This window comes from Suncus etruscus, chromosome 8 (genome assembly GCF_024139225.1).
Source record: "Suncus etruscus isolate mSunEtr1 chromosome 8, mSunEtr1.pri.cur, whole genome shotgun sequence".
Taxonomy (NCBI): Eukaryota; Metazoa; Chordata; class Mammalia; order Eulipotyphla; family Soricidae; genus Suncus; species Suncus etruscus.
The window spans coordinates 11,543,225-11,554,746 of NC_064855.1; the positions used below are offsets into that span (position 1 = coordinate 11,543,225).

At 40.6% G+C, this 11,522-nt stretch overlaps 1 protein-coding gene across 1 annotated transcript; it reads left to right on the forward strand.

The window, feature by feature from the left end:
• The first annotated feature begins 276 nt into the window (after positions 1-276).
• TMEM225 (transmembrane protein 225) lies at positions 277-2,565 on the forward strand. Its single transcript, XM_049778380.1, has 4 exons — positions 277-448; positions 1,046-1,192; positions 1,471-1,605; positions 2,348-2,565. Exons 1-4 carry the CDS (start codon positions 277-279, stop codon positions 2,563-2,565), a joined length of 672 nt encoding a protein of 223 aa, XP_049634337.1.
• The last annotated feature ends 8,957 nt before the right edge of the window (positions 2,566-11,522 follow it).

Consider the following 11,522-nt stretch of genomic DNA (forward strand, 5'->3'; position numbering starts at 1 on the left):
TCCCTCACAGGACATATGCAGCCTATGCTTCTGGCTGGGGTCAAAGGTCAAGCCGCATGGATTCCATGACTGTTGGCAGCCCAGAAAGCAGGCTGGCCTTTCTATATGAATAGTGCCAAATGAACCACATCTCAGTTCCACAGGTGACTTCAGCTTCTGCCACTGCCAATAACTGAGCCACCCCTGAGTCACCGAAAGACAAGTACTAACTTCTTCAAGACAGAGAAGAAACATGTGAGGTAGTGGGGCGCTCTCAGCCCAACAGCCCCACTCAAGATGGAAAATCTAGAGCACAGAAATATCCATGCCATCAACTTATTTTTATCATCCTGGATCCTAATCACTGTGACAATAGGAATGGTGGTGGAAGATTGGATTTACCTGAAGACGGAAAATGAGGTCGTCAGCCACAGTCCTTGGAAGAGATGCCTGGACCTGTTTCAAGAAGGTCAGAACCCTAATGTGGAAAGAGGTGGTTTGGGGGAAGAGGGGAGGATTTCACTTTGCCTGATTCCTTAGCCATCTCCCCAACAAACTCATTTTGCTCTGGGGACCCCCATTCCATATCCACATCAAGGTTGAGCCCTCAATAGCTCTGTAGCTTCAATTGGAGGAGCACAGACTAAATGCCGAACTTTGAAGAAACTTGTTCACAGCAGTTTACACACCAGCAGAAATCAGGCATGAGGGTTTGAAAAGATCCAACTGCCAACTGCTGAAGGATGCATGGAACTAGAGAGACTCTCTTGTTCCATCATAATGTGGATAAAATCTTAAGACTTCACACATAGAAGGCGCATGCTTTCCCAATGAGATACAAGAATTTATGGAAGAGACCCTTGTAAACACTAAATTGACTAGGGCAGAAGAGGGCACCTGGTGACCCTTGGTTCCCATTCATAATTGGGCCCCTTGCCTCATCATTACTTAATCTGGCCTTTTACTCCATTCCAAATTTCACCTGTACATCCCATGGTTCTCAGCTGGAAATGAGCCCCCAAATGAGAGTCACTGCCCACTCAACCTGGTTTCTGCTTCCCAACAGATGACACAGAACATGTCAGGATCATGATGGTCACCATTCTCATCCTCAGCTTCTTCCAGAACTTTTTCCTGGGCTTGAAGTTCACTTATATGATTTCTCAGAAAGAACATTCCTGCTTCATCTCGATTGCCCTCAGTTTCTTCACAGGTAACTGCCTGGGCTCCTCTAGAAACAAGCTGTCCATCTATTTGCTCTGGGGAGTAGGGGGAGTCCAGGTTGCTATCTCTGGCACACTCAGCCTTCCTAGGCGTTGGGTTCAGACGCACAACTTCACCAGTTCTACTGCTGACAAAACTTGGCTTTATAGACAAGGGCCAGGGTACAGGGTGGAGATATCGGGCAGGGGCTAGGTAAGACATAAGGCCTGAATCAAAGAGCCAAAACTCCTCAAAAGGTCCTATTGTCTCTTTCTGTCTGGACTTCAGGTGTGTTTTTGCTCATCACATTTCTGGTGTACCACTACAACATCAAGCAAGGCTGTAAAAGGTTCTATATTAATTACAAGATCACTTGGATCACTTTCATGAACTACCTGAACGTGCCTTTTCTCCTGCTCTCAGGTGAGTCTCCGCAGCACCTGAAGGACAGGGATAACCTCTCCCTCCCTGAAGGAGGGAATGGGAAAGGATGAGAAGGAGATTCCAGCAAGGGAAAAAGGAGGTACACCTGAGTGGCAAAGGGCTAGAAGTTCCAGTGGACTCAGGGTCCGAGACAAGTTCATGATACAAGAGGATGAAGTGGGCTGAGCACATACTCAATGAGCTTGACTCCAAGACAATCTCAGTTCCTCCTTTTCAGTCCTCCATGCCTCCTCCACATTCAAAGTCCAAACTGAGCCCCAGACAGATCCCTTAATGCACTGAGCACATGCTTTGCATGCTGGAGGTTTCCCTAAATGCTTCCAGGAGTAATCTCTGACACCCACCATCCACCAGGTGTGGACCCTAAAAACAGGAAGGAAAATCACAAGACTGATGACTTGTGACATGAGCAGGTGCCCTGAGTGTACAGGTTAGTGCCATGGCAGTGTTGCAAAATTACCACCAGCCCATACTGGCACCTATCCTTTCCTCCCTGTCTTAAGATTTCACTTGGAATTGTACTTCCTAGCTCAGGAGCACAAACTCTTTAAAAAAAAAACAACTTATGATTTTGTTGATCTGTATGTCTGGTGCATCAGTTATTCCACACACACTACCCCACCAGGTGGGTGCAAATAGTTCCAAAGCTTTGGAGCAGAGAACCAATGTGAAGATAAAGGTCTGATTCTCTGTCACTCCTTCATGCCTTTTCTTTTCCCAGGAATCCTCTCTCTTCTGCTGTATTCCAGTAATTCTCCTTTCCAAAACATCATTCATCTGCCTTCCAGACGTAAAGTGAGTGAGACACAATCCAGGGATTCTGGCAACGTTACGTCACCAGCAACCCAAACAATGCCTCGAAGTATTGTCCACAGGCACTCAGAGGACCAGGACAGGCCTCCCGAGCACAAGCACCGTGTAACCTGGGCTCTTGACTGACATTCTCATCTTTCAGGAACGTCTCGACGGAATAGCAACCATTGTGTGGTGGTGTGTTGTGTGTGTATCTAAATATGTTGTCTGCCTTTGGCATGATGCAAATGATGTAATTGGACTGGGATCAAGAAGATCCAAGAGATGGCTTATTTGGAGAGGACAGGAATTCTAGTTTGTTCAGTTCTCTTTCCCAATTGTCATTGTTAATAAAAAAAAATCATTAGTAATAAAATAAAATAAACTGTTTTATTACTTAATATTGCTCTACTCTACACATCACAGATATTTAACATGCCTTCTACTATGATACACTTCAATTATTAAGAATACAAAACAACATAACACCACTGCACAAATGAAACTTGAGCTTCATGTCATGTTTCAGTTGTGTTTAAAGCAACTACTATTCTCCTAAAATATCTCCTAATCTCATTTTGCTAACCTGTTTCTCTTTTTTTTGTTTTTTTTTGTTTGTTTGTTTGTTTTGGGGGGTCACACCCGGTGACACTCAGAGGTTACTCCTGGCTATGTGCTCAGAAACCGCTCCTGGGTTGGGGAACAATATGGGACGCTGGGGGATTGAACCAAGGTCCGTCCTAGGTTCAGCTAGCGTCGGCAAGGCAGAAGCGATACCACTCTGTGCCACTGCTCTGGCCCCTGTTTCTCATATTTTAATGAGCATTGCTTATCATTTTTTATTTGTTTTGTTGTTTGTTTTGGGGCCACACTCAGCAGTGCACAAGGGTTACATCTGACTATGCTATCATGCCTGGCAGGCTTGAGGAAACATGGGATTTTTGAGAATCAAACCTGGTTGTCCATGTGCAAGGCAAATGCTCTATCTGCTGTGCTATAGCTCCAGTCTTCAAGGTTCATTTTTACTATTGCTCTTCATATAAATTAGCTTTCCAATTATTCAAAACTAATTCAATGTCACTCTATTAATTGTTTTTGTGATGTATTGATAAATTTATTTTTCTATTTCATTTACCTGAACCAATTATTAAGCTTTCGATGGTAGGGACAGAATGGTAGTACAGGGGTTAAATTATTTGCTTTGCCATGGCTAACCAAAGTTAGATCTTCATAACAAATATGGCCCCCTATATAGTATCTGGGATGACTCCTGAGCACAGAACCATGTGGAGTAAACTCCTGAAAACTGTTGAATGTGTTCAATAAGTTTCTATGGTAGAGATATTATAAAGCACATTGTCTGGTTGATGAAAATGTGACAGCTTCCTTTTCTTCTATTACAAACTATGCTCTAAACATGCTTATGCATAGCTCCCTTCATCCGTGAGCAGGAATTTTTCTACATCATACACCTAGAATTAGAATAACCAAATCAGAAAGCATATTTTATTTGAAGTTGCCTAAACACTGACATTCTCTAAAATGTGGCTGTAAAAATTTCTGCTTCTGACCAAGTATATGAAAGCTCTGGTTTCTCTGACCTTGGGCAATACTTGTGGCATTGGTCTTTTTACTTTATTATGAAGAAACTTCCTGGAGAAGGAGTGTGGGCTGATGGTGCTGCCCACTGAAGTATACCTAACCATGACCAGTGGACCATGTAATGCAGGCTGAGTGTCTCTCCCTGAAACCACCTGCCATCATCAGTTTTAGTCTCTAACCTATGACTAAACCTTTCAATGTTATTATTGAAGTTTGGGCTTTTCTATATAAATCAACTGCCAGTTGTTTTTCTTATGTATTATTTTTGGTTTGGAGTTTATATTATAATTACTAATTACTTAGTGCCTTGGCTTTTAATTTTGATGTGTTCTTGTTTCTACAGAGGTAGTCGAGTGGAATGTCATTGAAAGTTGGTGCCTATTTATAGATGCCAAAGTGAAAAATGCCACCTCTTAGGAGTACAGAAATGATGGGGGTTGGGAGTAAGCCTTAAGTACAATTGGTGGGTGCTTTCTGTTTGGTCATTTAAAGACAGATGAGGGAAGATTCCACTGAGTAATGTTCTTCTGAGAAGGAAGCAAGAGGTCAACTGTGAAAATAGTTGGTGCAATCCTGAATCTTATTGAAGAAAACCTTTTCCTGGGGGCTGAAGAGATAATACAGTGGGCAAAGTGCTTGCCTTGCACACACCCAACTCAGGTTCTATCCCTTGCACCACATATGCTCCTCCAAAGCCCCACCAGAAGTGATCCAAAAATGAACAAAAATTCCTTTCCTCCTCTTTACTCCAACTTTGGCTAATTATTAGTAAGCATATGTTATAAGTTCAATCTTACATACCTTCCCTTTGAATGCATATTTAACCAGAATATTTTCTTTTTTTTTCTTTTTGGACCACACCCTGTGATGGTCAGGGGTTACTCCTGGCTATGAACTCAGAAATTGCTCCTGGCTCAGGGGACCATATGGGACGCTGGGGATCGAACCAAGTTCCGTCCTAGATTGGCCGCGTGCAAGGCAAACATCCTACCACTGTGCTATTGCTCCGGGCCCCACCAGAATATTTTATTATATAATTCTTTTTCCCATTTATTTCTACAATAACCTCCATCATGTATTCAAATCCACATGCATAGAAGTCGGTTTCTAATATTTCTACTAGATCACATTGTCTACTCATACTTTACTACGAAAAGAGTTTATGTTGTATATAGCTATAAGCCCTTGTTCTTAGTTCTTTGGTAATATTTTAGAATTTCTCTCCAGAGAGATCTTTTGTTCATCACGGGTGATTTGCACTTTTGTGCACTGAAATATCTTGTATTATTTTTTTAGTTTATTATTGGTACAAAGTGCTTTTTTTTTGTTTGTTTGATTGTTTTGGAATTCAGGTCTTACTCCTGGCTCTGCACTCAGGGATCACTCCTTGCAGGGTGAATGGGGTCATAAGGAGTGGCAGGAACAGAACACTGGCCAACCACTTGCAAAGCAAGGGCTCTGCCCACAGTATGGCTCTAGTCCCATAAGTGATTTTTTTTTTTTTTTTGGTTTTTGGGCCACACCCGGAGTTGCTCAGGGGTTACTCCTGGCTATCTGCTCAGAAATAGCTCCTGGCAGGCACAGGGGGAAACCATATGGGACACCAGGATTCGAACCAACCACCTTAGGTCCTGGATCGGCTGCTTGCAAGGCAAAAGCTGCTGTGCTATTTCTCCAGGCCCAAGTGATTTTTTTTTTTAATTTAAATTTTAGTTTTGATTTTGGGCCCAGACCCAGCAGTGCTCTGGGGTTACTCCTGGCTCTGCACTTAATAACTACTCCTGGTGGTGCACAAGGGATCATATTGGGGTATGGGGGGTCAAACCTGATCAAATCTGGATCAGGCAAGTATATATCTAGCATCTTATCTGCTGTACCATCTCACCAGCCCAATGTTGATTTTTTTTTTAAATCTAGAAACTACTCAAGTCTTACTAGAAGTTCAAGTTACTTCTCTATGGATTTTCTTCTCTGATTCTTGGGGGTGAAATTATTTACAGAAAAGGCTATGGTTATAGTTTTGTAGTAATTGTATCCCTAGCTTCTCTTATTTTTCTTACTCACTAGCTCAGACCTATGATAAATGTATGTGTATAGCTGTAGTATATTCAAGGACTTACCATTATATCTCTAACTTGCAGAGCCCATTTATCAAAAGCAGCTGATTAATCTTATCAACTTTTTAATGCAGTTCCTGAAATAAATCATTTTCCCTCTATTTTTAATAATAGAGGTCTAGGAATAATAACCATCAGGTCAAGGAATCAGCAGGAGAACATTTGCTTTGTAGGTGTGAAGCCTAGGTTCAATCCTGACACCACAAAATTAACAAATAATTATCTCATAATTATTTTCTGTATTTTACTGTAAGATTACCAAACATAAAAGAAATAATACGATTACCATCCACACCCTACTACCTAACTTTTAAAAGGTCTTAACATTATGCCCTTTATGTTTTAAATTAGGCTTATAGATTTGAGTGATGCTCTTATACAATTTTCTCCAAATGGAGCCAAAGCACCTAGGGCACTTGCTTTGCCTGTTGCTGAAATGGGTTCGATCCCCAGCACCTCTTATGGTTTCTTGAACCCACCAGGAGTGACTCCTGAGCATGGAGCTAGGAATAAGACCTAAGAACCACCAGATATGCCCTCCACCCCCAAAAAGAATTTCCTCCAAACTAATTTTCTTTCCTTCTCCTTCGTTTGTTTGTTCACTTGCTTTGAGGACAGAGAACTCAAAGGACTTACTTCTGATTCCCAAGGGTCGCTCCTAGGTGCTGGGGATAAAACCTGGGTCTCTACTATTGTCTTGGCCCCTCCGTCTATTTTATTTAACACTTTGCATACATACCTCAGGAAATCTCCCCAATTTAATCCTAACCGAGCTGAGAGGAATTTTCTAATTATTTTAGATTTCCTGAATCTTGAAATATGGGCCACAATGCCTCGTTCTTGGGTACAAAGCAAGGGGCTCCAAAGCAGTGCAGACACCCTTCCTAGGGTGCAAGGATGCTGAGTAGCTCGGGCCCTATAGCTCCAGGGTTTGTTATACCAGCCACTCTAAAAGTACTTGGAGACCCCCAGGGTTGCACCTGGAAGTGCTCAGAGCTCACATGAGAACAGATAGTCCAGAGAGAGCCCATGAAAGTACAGAGAGCAAATAGGGATCAGCCACAAGGAAGTCACACATCTTTACCCCTGAGCTACCTCTCTAACCCTTTCAGTTTCTTGTGCTCTGCTTTCCGTTTTGTTTTCATTTGGAAAGAATATTCTTGAGCAGACTTTAAAATCACACACATGCATCTGAAAACGTTTGCAAAGTCTGTAGAGAACATTCTTATGTAACCAGAACTCAGAATGAGAAACATTTTTAACAACTCCCTAGCAGCCTCCTTTATGCCTTTCCAGTGCTAAGGGACTGCCTATAGGCTTTTAAAAGCTATAGGACTTTTATCTTTAGCAAAGATAAAATAGCAAAGTCATGCATGGGGCTGGAGAGAGAGTTCAAATGGTAGAGCACATGCGAGTACATGCATGAACCTGAATCTGTTTTCTGGTCCCCTGAGTACTGCCAGATGGTGGCCCCCAACAACCCCAGGCACAGCTCCAGTGGCTTTCACATACTGCCACACTAAGCACTGCTAGGTATGACCCTACTGATCAAAAGAAATTTGAGAGCCTTCAGCTGGTACCCTGTCTGCCTTTCTACATAAAGCATCCTCTGAGCGATGCTGTGTACCATAACAACTGTCACTGCCACAGAAAAGCCCATGAATAAGTCACTCAGTACATTTGTCCACTCTCCACTGTAGACAGCAGGGTGCTCCCAGTTGGGACTAAGTCTGTACTGGTACAATAGTTTTCGCCTTCATATACATGCATAAACAATTGTGCTAGTCGTTCTCTTCAAAGGGTATTTACATATTCTACATAGCTACAGTCAAAATGTTTGGCCTTAGAGCAAGTCACAGACCTTTTCTTGGGGGACAGAGGTGAGGGGACGAGAAGGTGGGAAAGGACCTCCATAGCCATGCTGGTCAGACCCTACAGTACCAGGGACGTCAAGGCCACTATGGGGCTGCTCAGACTTGAATGTGGTTTAATTAATACAAAACTGCAGCATCAGAGATTAATTTTGTATTAATACAAAATATGCAGCACATGTTAAAATGGCGGTCCAAATGACAACACAATAGTCCACTGCATTGTTAACAAAAATGTGAGATATACTATATACTAATATATATGTGTATTATATGTAGATAGTGATCAGAGCAGTACAGAAAGTACAAGTAAAATATAAGGCCTAATTTATAAATCATGCCATTCTCGTGACTGATAATAAGAACCAAGGAAGTTTTTAAGCTGGAATCTGCTTGCCTACACATGTACAAATGTTTTTCCCACACAGTGGACAAAGGAAAATCTATACCATTGTAAACTTTGTAACTACAAGATTCACTTGCAAATAACTGAATATAATCCCCTCTGGGACAATTAAAACTTTTTCTAAACACTGCAAGCTCTGGAGACCAGAAAGAAAAATTTAATAATTATACACCAAAATCAGGAATACTGTGCTTCATTAGAAGTATTCATCTAATTCAGGATCTGGATCAATTAACAATCTTATTTTGGTCCTGCTTCTATGACCCAGACAATAATTTCAAGAACAAGAGAGATTCTTTACCTGGGTTTTTGTTTCTATTTCATTTCTGTTTGGTTTTACTCTCTCTCTCTCTCTCTCTCTCTCTCTCGCTCTCTCTCTCTCTCTTTGTCTCTCTCTCTCTCATCTTCCTCTCTCTCCTCTTTCCCTGTTCCCTAATCATTTACAAAACTAAATTTATTCAAGTAAATTTATTAAAGTACATTTATTATTCAAGTAAAGGAAACAACTTGCTAGGAGCTTTTATTCTTCCAACGTTAGAGGGTTTAAAAATGGTCTTTCATGGGGTAGTCTAAAATCAATATTAAAAAAATTGGTTGCATCTCTATATGCCAGAAATGTAAAAGAAGTTTTTGTTTCTTTGTTTTGTTTTTGGGCCACACCCAGCAGCACTCAGAGGTTACTCCTAGAAGGCTCGAGGAACCATATGGGATTCCAGGAATTAAACCTGGGACATCCACTTCAAGGCAAACATTCTACTTGCTGTGCTTTTGCTCCAGCACCAAGAAACATATAAGTTTTTTGGTTGTTTTGGGGGGGTCATTTGTTTGGTTTGGTTTTTGTTGTTGTTTTTGTTTGTTTTGGGGCCACACCCGGTGATGCTCAGGGGTTACTCCTTCTCTGTGCTCAGAAATACCCCCCATGGCTCAGAGGACCATATGGGATGTCAAGAGATCGAACAGTGGTCTGTCCTAGGTCAGTTGAGTGCAAGGCAAATGCTTTATCTCTGTGCCACCTCTAACCCCAAAATATATAAGTTTTTAAAATGATATTTTACTGGCATAAAAATAATTAATAACCTAGTAATAAATTGAATAAAAGAGAGAAAAGACTTGTAGTTTGAAAACTATAAATCACTGTTACATAGGAAAAAGAGGAGATAAAAAATAGGAGACATAAAGAGATGGAAAGATAGTCCATGCTCATGGGCTGAAAATGATAACATTGTAGAAGCAACCACCTTCCCCAAAGCATTCAGTACAAGCCCTATCAAAATCCTAAAATAAAATTTCTCAAGGAAACAAAGTAATCATTACTGAAATTTGTATAGACTTCCAACATATCCCAAATATCCAAAGTAATCCTAAGACAAAAGAACAGAGGCATCATGTTACTTGATTTCAAAATATACTACAAAGCTGTAGTCATTAAATAAGTGTGGTATTGGCATAAAAAAAAGAACATACAGTTTAATGAAACAAAATTGAGAGCACCCAAGCAAACCCTCACATAATTAATTTGCAATAATGAAGTACAGGGCAAAATATGGGTAAAGGAAAGTTCTTTTCAATAAATGGTGCAGGAAAATTAGGCACAAGCAAAAGAATGAAATGCTACCACTAACTCACACAATACACCAAAGTTAACTCAAAGTAGATTAAAGACTTGGATATTAAAGTGGAACATAAAATGCATCAATGAAAACATAAGCACTCTCTGGTGATACTGCTTTTGGTTGTATCATTCTTCAGTGCTTCTGACTTTAATGACATGAGATTATATCAAACTGAAAATTTCTGGGCTGGAAAATTTCTGTAAGATGCTGTAAGAGAAAGATGCTTACTTTATATGTGAACAATCACTATTCAAATTTCCAGAAATATTAGGGCCCTCTTCTGAGCAGGGAGCCAGAAATAGTCCCTGAGTACCACAAGATATGACCCAGTACACCCCCCCTAAAGAAGACAAATCCATAATTTTTAAATAACAATTTTAGTACTACAAAAGTAATGCTTGCAAAATGAACACATCCTATTTAATGGTTAAAACTATTAACACACAATATATCAAAAAGGGGGTAAATAGAGCCAAGGTAAATACGGAGTGCACAAAATTCAACAACAACAAAAAAAATCCCAATCAATAAAAAGTGAATATAAGAAATGAGCAGTCTACAAAGGAAGCAGAGTTGTCTTATGGCATTGCACTTATACCAGATCTGGGTATCATTTGGTTTCTTAAATTACCTATGTAGGCTTGGGAGATGACACAGAGCAGGAATCCTTGAGTCCTAGCACCTAGAGAACCCTGAACATCACTTTGGTGGCCCTGCTGGTCCCTAATGCCAAGGACCCAAGCATCACACATTGTCAGACCTTACCATTGAATAATTTGATTGGTTGGTCAAATATTGCCATGAAAGGTCCTCAGGTCCCCTAAGCAGTGCTTTTCTTATATAATAAGGTGATCTTTATTATGACATGCTTGTTATCCATAAATAAATGCTCTTTTACTTAGGAGAAAAAAATAAAATACCTGGCAGGTACTTCTCAAGGAAGACATGCAGAGATGGTCAACAGATACATGAAAAAAATGCTCCATTATCATTTGGAGTCAGGGAAATGTAAATCAAAGCAACATTGGACACCATATTGGGACTGATGAGAAGGAACCCTACATTAAAAAGGCCAGAAACAGCAAGTGTTGGCAAGGGGATGTGGAGAAATAAGAATTGTCAGACACTGAGAGTGGGGAAGTAAACTGTGCCTGCCTCTCTGAAAAAATGATATGGAAAACTCTCAAAATATTAAAAAAAAATAGGTCTACCATGTGATCCAGCATTTCCACAATTAATTCATAAAAGGAAGAATACAAAGATGCTTAAGAGAAGCTATCTGCAGACCTGTGACTACTATAGGCCTGTCTACAACAGTCAAGATGCAGAAACAACCCAAGGCCCACTACATACAAGCATCAAGAGATGTGGCAATATATGCACAAGGGGCTTAATGGACTTCAAGGAAACACGTGAGTCTTGTGTTTTGCAACAATAGAGATAGAACTGAAGAGGGCCAGGCCAAGGGAAGTCAGAAGGAGAAAATCAAGTGTCA